The following is a 17,002-nucleotide window of genomic DNA, read 5'->3' as shown; positions in this document are numbered from 1 at the left end:
ACACACACACACACACACACACACACATAGTAATACAATAACCTCACACAGCAGAAGCACCTGTACAAAAACTTGACAAAGGTAGGTGTAGAAAAGGAAATAAAACATGTTTCTCTAAATGCACAGCTTTTGCAGCCTTATGAAATTGTCCCAAATAATCTGAACATTAACCCTCTGACTGCAGCAGCTGTTTGTATGAACTAATGCTTATAATAGCTTGTGTCTAAGCCTCTTAACATGAACTCAGTGAGTGTGTAGAAGGCTGAATGATGTGAGTTTAAATGCAAATACAGTGAGTACACAACTGGTTGTGTGACGTCGGTAAAGACCACTTCTGTGATGTTGTCTTTCCTTGTTCAGGCCTTGAGGGTCTCTCAGGAATCCACTCATCTGAGAATTGCTTTCTTCTATTTCTTTTCTCTCTCTTCCTCTCTCTTTGTTTATATATATATTTATATATACGCTGTAGTAGGATGCATTAAGGACTGTGGATGGCAGAGGCCTCGGGGATCTTTCCATTCTCTCTCAGACTTCGTTTGTAGAGCCTCTGTGTGAACACTGCACACACCAGGGAGTACAGCTTGACCAGCAATCCACTGTGGGTGGACACTCGGCCGCCGAAAAATGTCCTCATTCAGAAAAATGTTGCAGTGAAGAAAATCTTTTATGTGATGCTGTGGTTCAAACGCTCTCTATAGTCTCCTTTTTCTTCTCATCCAGCTGGTTCACACTTTATAATGGCAGTGAGAATAAAATTTAAAAGTGTGTGTGTGTGCGTGCGTGCGTGTGTGTGTGTCTTGATCATCCCGTAGACAATATTTCTATTTTATTACAATCCTTTCGTTGAGAAGAACCTGCAGTTAATGATCACCTGACTCTGCAGGTCCACTCAGCTCCACAGTGCTCGGTAGCCCTCAGCTTATTGTGATCGTTTTACACTTGACTTTTGGCCGACAGCTTCAACCTCACTAATGTTTCACACTCATATTTGCTTATTTTCACTGGTTTATGCGACGCGATGTTGCACTGTAGAGCCCGGCTCTTAAACACCAGCAGGCTGAGGGAAGTCAAACACAGCAGAATGCAGCGATAACACAATCTGATTTTGATCTGTGTTATTTCACCCAATATTGATCCGTTAAAATATTTCAGGATCACTGATCTCACATCGATCACATTCTGTAGACATGCCTCAGAGGCTGCAGTGTGTAGGACCGGCAGCCACTGGCCAGTGGAAAGAGCATAGGTAAGTAAGTGCAGTTGCTCAGGGGTAGTTTATCATCAAATAGACAGCCAGTGTTTCTCTCAGTCATATTGTATATTCAGTATGATTCTCCGGCTGGGAGGTGAAATATAGAAGAACAAGCAGCAGAGTTGAGAAGCTGCAGCTCCCGGGCAGAATCGGATAACAGCTGCCTCCCTCTATCAGTGTTCTTATGCTTGTGTGTATGCAGTTGACGTGTTAGCGTGCAGAGTTTGGCCCCCTACACACACACACATACACACACACAGACACACACCATATGGTTGTGTGTCTGTGTGTATGCGCGCGTGTGCGTGTGTAGAGTACCTGTTTGACCTCCGCCATGGGCTCAGGCTGATAACGTCAGCTGACAGATGGCGGGAAGTTTATTTACTCTCGGAAAGCTTTTCGGTCCCTTTAGATTTTTTCAGGTGCATTTCTCAGCCTGTTGTTATGAATATTGAATTGATAGAAACCTACGTGTCCACTTTGTTAAAGTTCTGATGCTGTATATTGAAGTAGAGTAAAATGGCAAAGTTCAAAAAGGTCAGAAATACTTGAGAACATATGAAGTATTTAAAAAATATATTTTGTCCGGCGGTTTAATCACATTTCATGGATATTTTCTTGTGATTGGCTGTGGCTCAGATGATAGAGTGAGTCGTCCACTAACCCAAGGTCGCTGGTTCGATTCCTGACTCTTCCAGTCCAAAGTGTATGAACTGTCTTTTGGCAAGATAGCGAACTGCAGAAAAAGTTCAGAGTAAAGAATGTGCTTGTGAATGAGACTGGAAAAGTGCTAAATATACCTTCAACCCTCTGAAGGAAAAGAGAGTTATCAGCGTAGTTTACTGTGCCCTCTACTCTCCTGCTCCTGCAGTATTGGATCTTTTCCTGACACGTGTGCACCACCGTAGCTCAAACACCCACTCTCCACAGGAAATGAAAACTGAATGGTGTTTAAAAACCTCATACGAGCACAGTCTCACAGAGAGCATGGCCACGGTTTGGCGTAATGTGTGTAATGTATCACAAAGATGTTGTTTGTTTCTCTTCCCTCTCGACACAGACCCGGAGGGTTCGGTCTCATTTACAGCCAAACCAATTCACTGTGTTGTCCTTGATCTTTAACCCGTTTTGAAACCTGCTTCTGGTTCCTGGTGTCCCGACAGATGTAGTCATTAGCGAGTCTCTCTGTGATGGTGAAATGAAACCGGGAAGGTTGGTATTTCATACTTTATGCTGGTGTTCCTAGATGTTCATGGCTTTGGCACAGTGGCGGATCGAGGATGTTTCTAAATCGGATGGCCGAAAAGGGGGCCACAATTTACAGAGGGGCCAATTAGACGTCCAACATCGATGCAATGCTAGTTGTTTTTTCGTAAGACTACTGGCAGGACAGGGGCACGTGAGAGGCCAATCAGATTTCAGCTGGGACTGGTGCCCCCTGTCCCCACCCCTGGATCTGCTCCAGCTTTGACGTGTTTAATTGGAGCCGTGGTCGTCTTTGTCTTATACTCACTAAGCTGCATTTTATCCTAGTAACAAGAAAAGGGAAGTACAAAACTGTGAGGTCTGGCTACATTTGTGCTGCCATCTGCCCTCCTGCTATGCCGGAGGAATCGAGCCCCGTCTCTGAGACCATCCTTTCATCTTCAGTCATCCACACTCCTTTGTTCTGCACTCATCTAAGTTCCCCTTACACCTAATGCATAACAACAACCGTGGGATCAAAGAGGTGCATCACTGATAATACACTACTCGCCCTGGCACCTGTAAAAATGTGCATCCCCCATGAAATGCAGCACATCTGACCTGCCCGTCTTTCTGATGTGTTTTTCAGGAGATTAGAAACATGCACAACGAGCAGCTGATGGGCATCAGACGAGAGGAGGAGATGGAGATGTCGGATGACGACATGGAGGACATGCCTGACAGCAAAGACTCGGAGGACTCGGGTATGTAAACGCATTCCCAGTTCAACACTTCCTGTCAAAACGACAGTTCGCTGATCAACATCTCCAGAGGATGAACAGAGAGGTGTTTCAGAACCGAGGGAGACAGCTGCGTTTTCTGCTGAAATGTCAGAATCCGACGACCGGCTTCGCAGCTTCGCATAAATTAAGTAAAAACATTTGAAGTGTATCAAGATGCGTGCACCAAACATGCTTTTACCGGGTTGACGGTGAGAGAAGCTGCTGAACGACATCCACCCAAGTCCACCCCTGTGAGTGCACACAACAACTCATTAGTGCGTGTGTGTCTGAGTGTGAGTCTGTCCACACTTGCCAGCTGCCGTCTAATTTCAGACTAGGGTCCAACTAAAGTGCCATAAACGTGTATCTTCCCCTCAGAGGAGTCTCTTTGTGTTTACTGAAGCAACACAAACTAACAGGGCCGCTAACTTCTCAACTCCCACTATAATAAGTCTGGAGTAGTCGCCACGGCAACATGCTACAACCGTCCCCACCGCGCGCGACGTTATCGCTCATCTTGTGTTATTTGCCGTCTCTCCGTGTTGTTATGCGTTTGTCATGTACTTTTTCTTCTCTCCTGTTAATCACTGTGATCTCTGCCATTTGCTAATTTGACAGCTTCTCTAATCAGCATGCAAATGTATGTAAATACAGTCCTGAGCTCCTGAAAGCTGCTGCTCTAAATAGCAAACTTGCTATTTAACCATCAGTCATTGGCATTGCTGTTCACGACCTGTCATCTCACTGGATGCCGCAGCATTGGCTGAGGTGACGGGTGTTAATGTGACTCTTCTGGTAAATGTGTTAACAAGCTGACAGTTACACCCCTTTAGTCACTAACCCTTAAGCAAAGGGGCATGTTTACACATCAACCAGCGCGGCTGAACGCACCTGTGTTATGACTTCAGCCTCTGGAAAAGTCAATCGATGTTCTGCGTCCGACTCTTACAGAATAGAAAGCAAAGGAAACTGCTCATATGCGAGACTGTTTACCTAAAGGTTTGTGTGTGTGTGCACATATGTGTGTGTGCACTCGTGCGTGCGGATACCTGCAGGTCGATACCGCACCTGTTACGTAAAAGAAGGGGAATTGCTCAGAATCTGGCCAAGCGGTTGACATCTCCTCATACCGAGCTGATGAGGCTCTCAGATCAATACTCTCCTCACCTCGAAACCTTCATTTTGCCGGGAGAGAAAAGTGCACGCTAACGCGGCGCGGACGCACACACACTCACCCAGCAGGAGTTCATTAACACTGCCAATGCTCCTCCGTGATAGACTGCAGGCAGCACTCGTGAACACCCACACGAAACCTAACCAGACACGCTTTCATGCACATTCACACTCAGACACACACACGCACTCGCATAGACTGGCACAAGATGGGGCTTATCTCCCAAGTCCAGTCGGTGTATTGGACTTTCCCTAAGAGCTTTCCCTCGAGGTCCACAGGGGGGAGAGCCGAGCTGATAATACTGGACGTCTGTGGAGCTGAGCAGGTCTCATATAATAATAACTCCCACTGTCTCCGCTCTCTGCTCAATAGGTCAGGTCAAAATGAGCAGTAAAGAGCTCTCGGACAAAACTCAGTGGATTATCACCGCTTTCAGTGGCCTGTGTTAATATACTGGAGGTGTTTTATTATCTGAGGTGGGAGTATTCAAATGACAGTTTCCTGGTGGCGTGACAACATAGCACCTTGAGAATTTGGAGTCTTTTTAGTTTGGTAGAAGAGTTAGAAAATTTGAGAAGATTGTGGGAGGCTATAAATAATACAATACTCCTGAGATGAAGCCACCGTTTCTAAGTAGAAAAGGGTCAAATCAGGGTAGCAGCAAATTCAGAGCATTGGTTACAGAAATAATTTTATTTCAACAGTTTTGTGTGCAGCTCTCACCCAATCACATCCTACTACTTTGCTTATTTAGACAGACAAGATCTTTGCCTGAAAAAACTCTTTCCCAGAGGAAACAGCTGAGATATTTTTATCAGCAGACATCTATCAAGAGAACATTTTTGGCCTTTTTGAATGAGCATGAGGTAAAAATGAGCTTGAACATTTTGCCATCACAGTTTGAATTTTAATGCATAATGCTTGACCCATCATGATCCTCTGCAGTGTTACTGTGCTGAAACTCAAATGAACGAGGAGCAACTCACTCAGGACTGCAAATATCACAGTGAAACAGAATCTTTACTTTGGGGGAAAGAGTTATATTTTCACAGAGGAGCCAGGTCGGGGAGAACCTTGGAAAAGTGGATTAAATTCATGATTCATTTTTGGATGTTGATACCAGCTCTGAATAGGACCACGGATAAAGAAGGAGCATATTATATACTGTTCTTTACCTCTATGTTTCTAGGTGTATCCCAAGCAGAAGCCTTGAAGGAGGAGAACGACTCGCTGCGCTGCCAGCTGGACGCCTACAGGAACGAGGTGGAGCTGCTCAAACAGGAGCAGGGCAAGAACCAACCCATGAGGAGCGAGGAGGACACCACGCACTCCCAGCAGCTCAGCTTCCTCCAGCAGGCTCTGCAAGGCATGCAGAAGGTATGACTTATATATTACACAGGCACAGAGATACTCTTCCACAGTCTTTCATCCTCCAGTTGGTTTAATCTCCTATTCATTTCTGTGAGGCACCAGGTTTCTTTAAGAACAGGGCTGCTCAGATTAACCCATTGAATTTTAAGGTGCACAATGAAAACCTCAGCTGTCATTTATTCATGAGACCCACCCAGCACTTTAAAAGAAAAGTAAGAGCTATCTGGGAGCGGGCGTGAAAAGTACAGATGTCTGGAACAGCTGTTAGACTTTTATGAAGAGCTACTAAAAAATAATATTTTCAGATTTACTGTGGTTATTGGAAGGCTTAGTCGCAGTTGGAATGGGTTTTGCTTGAGATCGGAGGCTTGTGTGCCGTGTTTCAGAGTGTGCATAGATACTTCGTGGAACGAGCCCAAGGTTATTAAAACTATTTCAGCCCATTTATTCAAAGAAAGAGAATAAAAACTATTGGATTTTTATGTGCCTTGAATTTCCTACAATACACGTTTGCTTCTCAATGCTGTCTGAGAGTGTTTTCAGTCTTCTCTTTTCAAATTAAAACCCATCTCAGCGGTTGGTAAAACTAACTGTGATTGGATTTATTGACAACAACAGAGATAGAACAACAATGTTCTGCTCCTATGTTCAATGTTGTCTCTTGTGTTTTCACAGTCCAACAGCTTTTACACGTTCAGTAGATATTAAGAAATAAATAGGAAACAAAAGACTAGAATACAGTTCAATGGCTTAGTTTTAAATTTAATAGAACAATGCTGCAATCCTACTTTCATCATCATTTTAACATTCTTGGAGTTTAATCTTTAGATTGTTGTTAGCTTTAGCCACTGACATGTACATTTTAAAGCATTTTGAGGCCACAGCTGTCGCCTTCTTAACAGTCACCGTGGTTGAAGGTCTTATTCTGCTCAGTTACTTCTGTTAGCATTTCCTGTTTGAACAGAACCACTCTTTGGAATACAGATGTCTAGGCTGCAGCAACCTGAAGCTGTAACTCAGAAGCTGGACTCTCTCACTTGTTCATTAAAATACTGTTGATTCTCTGGGTTTAATCCTCAGTAAATGAATTTGGTCCATGAATCTGTTTCTTCCAAGAAAGTCAAATCATTCGTGTCTCTCACCTTTGAACAAGAGATACCTTTGGCAGTGGAAGAAACTGTTTTACTAATCAGCAGCTTGTCCGTCTGTCACTAGTTTCAAGCCTTGGATTAAAAATGAAATACATTTCATCAGTTCTCATTTTCAAAAGTTGCTTCTTATTCAGTTGTGAAAATATGTTAAGTTTTTTGTCATAGTTTTCATTTAATGAAATTAACACGCTGCCTGCAGACATCTCTTCCCAGTTTATATCTCCCATGCTGTGTTTATGAAAAGATTAGGTGGAGGGATTAAATGAACTGGAAGACAAGGAAATTGGAAACCTCTTCTTGGCAGCGTCCATGTCTCGTATCACGCAGTCACACAAATTGCAATGGAAACCTATCATCGTGTACTTACAACTTGTTTTCCTCTTTTGTGAAATAAAGTGAATGTAATAAACAAAAAAATAACTAGTCTAGCGGTGCAGGTAAAAAGTCCCAGCTGTAAAAACGCCCCTGCGACTCTCAGGGCCTCTTCTTCTTTTCCAAAGAAATTAACGCAGCAGGAGGTGAATCTTTTCATCTGTGTTTAGCAGATAAACTTCACAGGACAAATTATTATCTATCAAAGCTTTCTCAACGCCAGCTCTCACATTACCCAAAGCAAGAATAAAACGCAAATGAGTGTTAATTCTCTTGTGATATTTTACCTTTGCACAGTATGTAATTTTCCAGAAGATGTAGAAAATTGCTCCCCTTGGACACATTCTGTACATGATGAAAAAAATAATGAAAGTGTCTTATCTTGACACTTCATTGCTGTGTCGAATTGTTTCTTTATGCGCAGGGATTACATGCTAAATTTTAATAAGACAATAGACGGATTGTTCTTCATCTTTCAAAGCAGTTTGTGTACGAGGTCGGCGTCGTCACGGTTACTTAGTTCACTGTAACATTAGTGGCTCACTGTTTTTCTATCTTTTGCAGCAACTGTTGAAAATGAGAGACGAATTAAAACAGCGGGAGACGGAGCTGGAGAACAGCATGGAGGACAAGCAGCAGCTGAAGAACCAAGTGCAGACGCTGAAGGACGGTTTGGAGAACCTGCAGAACACGCACCTAATGCAGGTGGGTTCCACAGAAAACACACGGCTCGGCCTGCTGGGTTCCTCAGAAGAGTCCAACGTGTTTTGTTTCCTAAGAACGTTTTTTTACTGGGTTACTTTGTTTGTTTGAGAGTGAAAACTTTGTAATTTAAACTTTAATAAGAAAGAAATTAGTTCAAGATGAGTTCCAGGGAAGACGCTGTAGAAATTAATTGTCAGTGAAGAAAGAGATAGTGGTAAAATGTGGTTTTTGTTTGAGAAAATGACTCAATAATTTAAACTGTTTCAGAACTTTGCTCATCAGTTCTCACAAAAGAAGCTGTTTTCATCCGTCTAACTTCTTCTATTAACTTCTGAGGTGTTGGACTGTTATGAATTTAACATTTGTAGAGTGATTTAGAGGAGATTTCGAAATATCGAGATATATATTGTCTATCGCAATGTAGCCTAAAACTATCGCCTAATTCTTTTTAGGCTATATTGCCCAGCCCTATGCTGACCTGTTAGTTAGTGGGCAACCCGCTCTCCCCCTTGATCCACAGTTGAAGTCATCATCATCTTCAATCTCCTGTTTTTTTCCGTCCAGTCCTCTGAGCAGCACATTCTCACTGCATCCCCTTTTAAAAAAGAAACAAGATATCCATTAATTCCCTGAGTAGAAGCAGATTGAACATTAAGATGACCACAGTTGTTTCCTCATTTCTCTGAAACAGAGATTTTATGTTACTCTCACTCGTGAACAGTTTGTCCTTTGGGCCTCGTCTGCGCCAGCATCACACAAAGCGGTCATTTTGTTTGGATTGACAGAGCGGCAGAAACTAAGCGATCATATCGATCTCGCCATGCACACAGAGTGATAATGGGATCACCAGATGGGGAGATATTACTTGTAGACCGGTGTCGCCTCCGAGCCGTTAACGGCCACATCGTCTGTTCGAGCCACTCCCTCTACATTATTATTTCATAACGACATCACATTTGTTATTTGATTGAATGTGTTGCTCACACCGACGCGTGTTTTCCCCCCAACAAACTTCCATTTAATATTGATTAGTGTTGTGCTGCACGGTTACAAGGGTACACGGCTAAATTCAGTGCCGAACAATCTTATTAAACAGCTTCAGGTGTCATTTTTCTCCGTTTGACACCTTGTGTTTACTAATGTTTCAGGTGTTGTCCCTTATTCCCAGAATCCGAGCACTAATGTTTGTTAATGATCCCTCTGGCTCGGTGTAATGAGAGGAAGGCCTGTCATTAAAATGAGCCTCAGGTTCAATCACCTATTAAATTGGATAATAACACAAACAAGAGGCTCACGATACAGGTGGGAAGCTGCTGCTCGTCTCTCTGCTCTGAGACGTACAAGCCGACCACAGACGTCGTGTAACGCAGACGTGGATTTGTCATTTGTTCACTTTGGAGATTTCTCTCCACGCCATCAGTTCTCCTTCACTGGTCCAATCAGTGTCCCTGCTGTCGCCAAGCTGTCACCACACATTACCCCATCGACTCAGTGCAGGTCATTGGAGCCATTAACCTTTTTATTACCATTATGTTCGCAACAAACGCCTTTATCATTATTTCCCTGTATATTTCACTGCTGCCACGAGCAATTGTTTTTCATTTTTGATTGATCTAGTGATTAATTAATTAAAGGGACTTTTATTTCCTTACAGCCTTGTTGTTTTACCCTTCCTGCTTCGTGGATGTGTCTTTTTGAGTCCATACCCCAGTGTGTAATGCAGGATCACAGAAATGATGACATCAGGGAATCATCCTTTAGAGCCACAGAAGACATATATATGATAATAATAAGTCTAGAAGGTGTGTTTTGAGGCAGGATCTGAAGATGGGCAGAAAGTGAAAGTGGTAAAAGAGTCTCAGAGACGAGGGGCTGCACAGGTGAAGGCTCTAGACCCCAGAGATGATAAGCGGATGGAGGAGGAGGATGGAAGAGGAAGATTGTTTGAATAGGTCTGTAGGTAAAAAGGAGGTATTGGCTTTAGCTATTGGAGGACAGGAGTGATGTGATATATAACAAGCTACAGGCATCAGTATGATTTGACCAAACTGCTTCACAACAGTATATCAAACTCTCTGTCTCCCCGACCTAGGTGTAACTTTCTCTAAGTGGCCAACATTCATGCCCACGTACGAGCTGGTCCGGTGTGGAGAAGTGTGACATTAGGAATATTTGACCTTTTCACATCAGCTCAAATTTTCCACCCAATTGCTTTATGTGTGTAAAGTGCAAAATGTTAACCTCACTAACAAGAGGCTTTTCACCTTGGATTGTGGCCGGTCAGAAATACTTTTGCTTTCAGACCGAGTCAGACGACATCTCATTTGTTAGTTTCGAACTTTTGTTGGAACAGGGGATGAAATGAAATATGCAAACTCTAGTGGCCTTTTTTTTAATTCAAAATTTACAGTCTGAAAAGCAAGGCTGTGTAACTTGTGCTAAGCAGCAGCCTCTTCAGGCACAAGTGGTAATTATGGGAGCATTCAATTCTGTTGGGCTCTGAGTCTGAGTGAGTGAAGAGTGCTCAGAGCAGAAAGCCCTGAGAAGCTTAGAGCTCATGGACAGGGAAAACAAAAAGCCTCAAACGCTCAGGGAACAAACACAAAATCATCATCTCAGCACAAACCAGTGATGAGGCTGTCCACACATGACAAGTCAGGATTCAGAAAATCTGACCGAACAACAACTGAAAAGACGATAGGAGCTAGTTTTATCCACCTCTGCCATGTTGGCTGCACTGAGACTAGTGAGCAGAATACTTTCTTGGCCAACTGAAAACCGGTTGTTGGCGATGTATGAGAATGAGCTTGTACCCGCTCAACCCAAGTTACATCAGTGAAACGATTTTGAAGTTTTTAATTTTAAGTTTAATGCTTCAAAAGCAACAGAAACAACTGAAGTAGTTTTTCTTTTGCTCCAGCAGAGGGCGATCAGCTTGACTAATTGCTGCCATTCGGTCAGCAGAACATGGCGTCTATACAGTACATCCCTCTATTGAAATCATGTTTGGTTCACAGCACATAAACACTGTCATCTTCAAGGGCTCTTAAATGTCATTTGTCTTTTCATGTTGATATCTTAGTCGGCATCTTCTGTATGTATACATGGCACCTCTTACTTTCAGTTGTGAATATGTCCCGGGTCTGAAACGTCATCACTTTGCCCTCATGGTCTGGTTTCATCTGGCAGCTGGCAAAGATCTAAAAAATGTCTGACACTGACATTTTGCCTCTCAGGAAAATGAACTTCATTGCAAGTCTGAGAGCAGCTGAGTGAGGACTAACACTTGTTAAAGTGTAAAAGTTGTGGATTCAGGATCAATCATTTGGTCTAATTACAGTTTAGCTCTGTATATTATCTCTTCAGAGTCCAAGGTCACGTCTTCAGACAAGTTATTTTTGGTCAAAGAAACCACAGGTGACTTTAACACGAGAGGCAGAAAATCGTCTCTCTCTCTTTGATGGGCAAGTTACTGTTGATGAATTTGCTGTTGATTCAGTTATTTTTTCAGTAAATACATTTCCAAGACGTCAGAATCCACAAGGTCGTCCATTGTTACAGATTTAAAAGCCAAATCTTTTGCCTTTAAGAAGAGTTGATTGCATCCATATGGAAGCACCGTGTCTTATTTGTTCAAATTCAGCACGTCTCTGGTCATTAGTCTAAGAATACACAACACATCAGCTCTGAGCTGGTTTCTCACTGGCTTATCTCTCATGTGTTTCTAATGTGCCGCAGCTGGAGAAGGCGAAGCAGGACGACAGAGGCGCGGAGGAGAGTGCTAACCAAACCAGTGTAAGTGATGTTGTTTGTGTCCTCAACCTCTCCTCTTCTTCCTCCTCTCCTTCTTCATCCTCCCCTGACTTGCCTCACTAACCTCCTCCAGAGACGAGACGGATCATAACAAGTCCCGGCCGGTTCACCGCAAGTGCATTTGTCACCGAATAAATCACCAGGACACCACTGGGCTCGGAAATAAAGGAGTCATAAAGTCAGAATGGCTTGCATATGTTTTGCACACCCACAAACTGACACACACTCGCAGGGTGTTATTGATAGATTAAAAACAGGAAAAGGGCCACCAGGCATCCCACAGCATCAGTGGAACCGGTGCACACAACACAAAGTAGGACAACAAACGGACAAAAAGTCCTCTGTCATTCCCCCGGCTTTACTCTGCCACCTGTCAGAGATCTGAGACACACAGCTTGGTCATGTGCCTTCCAAGTCTCTTCTGTTTGTTTGTCTCACACTCGTCTCTACGCTCTGTGTGTCTGTTTGTGTGTGTGTGTGTGTGTGTGCGCTGTACATTTCTATCCTCTATCAGAATTATAGCTGCTGGCTGAATCTTCTCCCTCGCCTCATTATCCTCCTCCTCATTGTCTCGCCGCACTGATGTGTTGGCGGTGAAACTTTCTGATCATTCCACTTATTTGTGTGTGATTGTCTTTTTATTGCGAGCCATGCATCAGCTTTAAATATAAGCCTGTTTACTTCACGTCAGCCTCAGTCAGACCGTGGCTGCTTGCAGATTCACTTAAAGTAACTCGCTGTCTGTTTCAATGTGTCTGTGGCTGCGTAGGAAGCGACGGCGTCGACGGTGGTGTCGTGCAGTCAGGAGAAGGAAGGTCCGACGGAGAGGAATCCACCGAGTCCAGTCCACTCAGAGAGGGAAGCACTGCTAGTGGGTACGTTCACACAACGATTGCTATTTTTACCTGTGAAATTCCCAACTGTCATAGAAAGTACATGAAAGCGAAACAATGGATTTCCTCTGTTTTCTCTGCGGTGTGGTTTGTAGGAGCTGCAGGTTTTGGGAGTATGCACAACAAAAGAACAAAATGGAAATGAAATACATTTTCATGTGCCAGTTGGCCTCAAAGGAACAACATGGTGCAACCAGTCATTTGAACAGATCAGAAGGCCAAAGTGTTTCTAGCTGTTCCAAACGGCCGCACTGAAATCCGACCACTTCACTCATCTTTATCCAGGGATTGTTTTGTGATATCTGTGTAGTCAGTGCAGATACTGCAGTTAGTTGTACAAATGAGGATTACTGCTCACACACGTGCACTAACATGACCAGCTGCCAAAACAGATAGGGTCAGATCACAGCAAACACAGAACGACTTCCACGATATCTTTACATAAAACATAGTTATTGTATATATCACATTTAAAGGGGAATCTTATCTACCAATGTTGATAATGAGTTGCACATTTAAAAGTCACAGAGGAGTAATAAACTTGGGATTTCCATCAGATTCAGGAAAATTGTATTATCACACTCGATAAAAACCTAAGAGGAGTCTGTAGTTTGTTGTCTTCTGAAAGTTTTTAGTGTTCATTTTTTATTAGTAAGATATTTAATTGTAATGAAGCTGTAATGCTCTGAAATTCACATAAACCGAGAGAGATTGTCCAGGTTCACAACAACAGGAAATCATTACAGCGAGGGGCGGAGCTTTTGGTGGAGCAGGCAGGAGGCAGGACTGCAGAGATCACATGTTTCTGTTTACAGCAGATCGACACCAGCGTCGGCCCTTGTTACCAAATTTTCGGTATCTTCTACGTGTTCTACTTTTCCATCCTGAGATATTTTTATTGTTTTAGTTTTCCCCTGTTTCATGTTTGTCGTGTTTTAGAAACATCAACACGCACACTCGCTCATGGTGAATTTTCCTGCTTTGTTCTAACATGTGCTCCGTCTGACATTTTACTAGGGGACTGGCAGGAAACGTTCTAGAAAATGTCATAAAACATGTCTGGAGTTCAGTGCATGTCTGTGAGCGGGTCATTGGTTCTTTAAGGCAGAACAGCACAGATAGGAAAACCCCTGCTGTGGGTGAATTCATGCAATAAATCAACTTGGTGTGATATCTGGACTCCAGGTGAGCTCATGGTCTGTGTTCACGTGCGGACTGACCTCTCGCAGATGGCAAACGTGACCTCTTATGGTATTTTTCTCTTAAACGTCTCCAGTGGTCGTTGTATTCTTGCTTGTTGTGTTTGAGCCAATGGGAGGATTGGTGATTGTAACACTGTGTGTGTTTGTTTCAGCTGTCGGCCTCTCGACGCTCTATAGGTGGTTATTAGTAAGCAGAGGTGGAGGAGTATCTCTCTCCCGGCCCCTTCTGCGAGCTGATAGCAGATGGTTTGTTTGAGCTGGGGGAGAGTGCGGCTTTGATGAGAGACAACGGCATCAAAGCCGTCATTAAACACTCCCTCTAATCTGGAGCCACAATATACAAGAGGCTCTTAACAGTGCTGGGACTCTGGGAGAAGCCACTCGAAGACGCTGTTACACTCAGTCAGAGGAGAAGCAGTTAGATAAAGAGGCGTTGGGAACATCCTTTGTTGATGTCTAAAAGGTGACAGGAAGTGGAAGTGTGTGACTCGCCCTTGCAATAATAACTCTTCATGTTTTTCCTGTGTGTTTCTTCTGCAGGGATCATATCCACGTTCCTGCACGTTCACCCGTTTGGAGCCAGCATCGAGTACATCTGCTCCTACCTGCAGCGTCTGGACACCAAGGTAACAAATCCAAACCTCCACAGTGCAGTTGATTAGCTGAGCTGATCTTCAGCATCACTCTCGATTACGTGCACCCATGCAGTCACAGTGTCAGCCCCCCCACCCCCACCCCCCACAGAGTGTCGACATATGGGCTTGTCGTGTGCCAGAGTCGTCCTGTGCAGATGAGACGGAGCCCCTCGATGCAAGCAGAGCTCCTTAATGCTTTTCCAGCCCTTTCCATAAAATTGTATTATTTTTGCAGAAGAGCTCTTTGGGTGAAGCCAAAGCACTTGCAAGGAATAGTTTGGTGTTTTGCAAAGTGGCAAAGATCTTCTCATCAAACTAACGCGAGAAAGAGAAGAAGATTGTCATATTCAAGCGAACTGAGAAAACACTCCTGTGAATTATGACAAAAGTTCTGTGTTTCCGGTGAAGATAGAAACCCATGAAGGGTAGGGATGGGGGAAAAGATCGATTCAGTTACACATCGCGATTCTTGTGAATGACGATTTTAAATCGATATGCTGCCTCCCAAATCGATTTTTTTTTTGTTTTTTTTTTAAAAACATATTTATTAGTTTATATTTTAAGTAAACTTTTATTCATTCTATTTAATTTACCTTTTATTTATTGTTTAAAAGTAGCCTAAGTGGCATACATTTCTTAATCTGTCAGTTTGTGTGCAGTTGACAGGGGCTATACAATAATAGGGCACATTTTTATTTATTTCCTCTATTGGCTGCCCGACAGTCATTAAGTTAATGTTAATATTTGAAATAAAACTTGTAAAGCTCTAAATTTGACTGTGTTGTATTTGAAGGTATGATTCAAAATTTTTCCATGGTCCAGTATTTAAAAAAAAAAAAAAAATAACCAAAAGAAATCCCAGGAAATCGTAATATCGAATCGCAAAACTTACAGAATCGCAATACCCACAGAATCGCAATACATATCGTATCGCCACCTAAGTATCGTGATAGTATCGTATCGGGCGGTCCCTGCCGATTCCCGTCCCTAATGGAGGGTATTGTTGAGGGTATTGATTGGTCTTTACATTAACCTACAGCAGTGAGTGACCTCAGCTCAGCACTGTTCATTAGTGTTGCTCTCTGCTGCTGTGGAGGACTCCTCACCACCACCTTCACTTATGGCCAAGGACCCAAATGGAAGCGGAGAGGATGAATCAGACAGCGTCGGTCCCTGAGCTGCGGTCTGTGACTGTCAGCCACAGGGAGGGGCTGCAAACTTCAAAGAGGCTTTGTCATCGGACGCAAAATGAGTGAACGCCCCTGATGGGAGAATGAGTCATCAAACAGAGAGAAAGGACTGGATCTTTGATGTAAACATACTTTTATGTTGTTTTTTTTTAACCTCTGAAAATGGGTTTTTCATTTCATTGGGTATTTAAATGACTCAAACTTCACCAGCTTACAATCATTTTATAATTTTTAGGTTGAGGTGTAGGGTTTTATCGTTGTATAATTTAAAAACAAACCAGTGTGTTACACATTTAAAAAATTAAGGCCCCAAGTACAACCTCAAGTTGGAAAGCAGATTGTGAGACTTCCTTCAGATGCCTGGACCTCAGTGAGCTGCTGAACATAAGCTGAAACACATTTTCAGCGGTGGTTTGGAGAAAGAGGACGAGACATACGACCAACAACAGAAGACGCAGTAACTCCACGCAGCAATCTTCTATTCACACGACCTTGTGTAGAAAAACAGATGGTTAAGTGCTTCTGACTTGGCCTCAGATTCATTTGTGGAAATCTGTTTCTGTGACTGATCAGCCTGGGTCAAGGACACAGCGTCAAGTCCACAAAGGGCGTCCAAGAAGACAACTATCGCACAAAATATGGCACAAAACTGAAAGATTGGATTTTGCCAGAGAACATGAAAAGAAGCCTTGCAAATATTGGCAGCAAAGCTTCTTGTTACAGTCTTCGGTCGAAAGGAAACCAGAATAAATGTATTTGGATCAGATGGGGCTTGATATGTTTGGCATGGACTCGGCAGGACCACTACAGACACTATGAACGCTCTTATTACCAAATGCTCAATGTTTCCCCGTGTCATGAAGCTTTGCAGGAGAGGACTTTTCCAACACAACATTGATCCCAAGAGTTTTTAAAGAAGAAAAGAGTTAAAGCAGTGACCTGACCAAACTATGACTCCCAGACTTGAACCTATTAGAGAACCTGTGGATTGTTTGAAAGCGGAACGGAGAGCTGCAACAAATCCCCCTCCAGCAAAGAGCGGCTGAAAAGAAACATTTGTGAAGAATGACACAACATCTCTGCTCTTTATGCCCCCGAGGATGAAGGTTGTCATCAAATACAAACTCAGAAAGAATTCACTGATAACTCATCTGTAAAGCTGCACTCACACTTATGCATTGGAGGCTTCAACCGAGACACTGCTCATTCATTTTGAATGGTCTGACGTCATGCATTGCCGAAATGCATTGTTGTATAGTTGTATAAATATATATTAT

The 17,002-nt window shown here is 43.1% G+C and overlaps 1 protein-coding gene across 1 annotated transcript in view; it reads left to right on the top strand.

The window, feature by feature from the left end:
* Window positions 1-17,002, top strand: part of enox2 (ecto-NOX disulfide-thiol exchanger 2) — an 86,062-nt gene that overhangs the window by 64,725 nt on the left and 4,335 nt on the right. Inside the window, exons 9-14 of the mRNA XM_061079189.1 lie at window positions 3,087-3,201; window positions 5,583-5,770; window positions 7,852-7,992; window positions 11,731-11,787; window positions 12,575-12,680; window positions 14,441-14,526. Of these exons, the coding sequence (XP_060935172.1) occupies window positions 3,087-3,201; window positions 5,583-5,770; window positions 7,852-7,992; window positions 11,731-11,787; window positions 12,575-12,680; window positions 14,441-14,526 (693 nt within the window). The remainder of the gene's footprint in view (window positions 1-3,086; window positions 3,202-5,582; window positions 5,771-7,851; window positions 7,993-11,730; window positions 11,788-12,574; window positions 12,681-14,440; window positions 14,527-17,002) is intronic.

This window comes from Limanda limanda, chromosome 10, assembly GCF_963576545.1.
Source record: "Limanda limanda chromosome 10, fLimLim1.1, whole genome shotgun sequence".
Classification (NCBI taxonomy): domain Eukaryota; kingdom Metazoa; phylum Chordata; class Actinopteri; order Pleuronectiformes; family Pleuronectidae; genus Limanda; species Limanda limanda.
The sequence above is the reverse complement of the archived record's forward strand: the minus strand, read 5'-3'. Positions and strand labels throughout refer to the sequence as shown.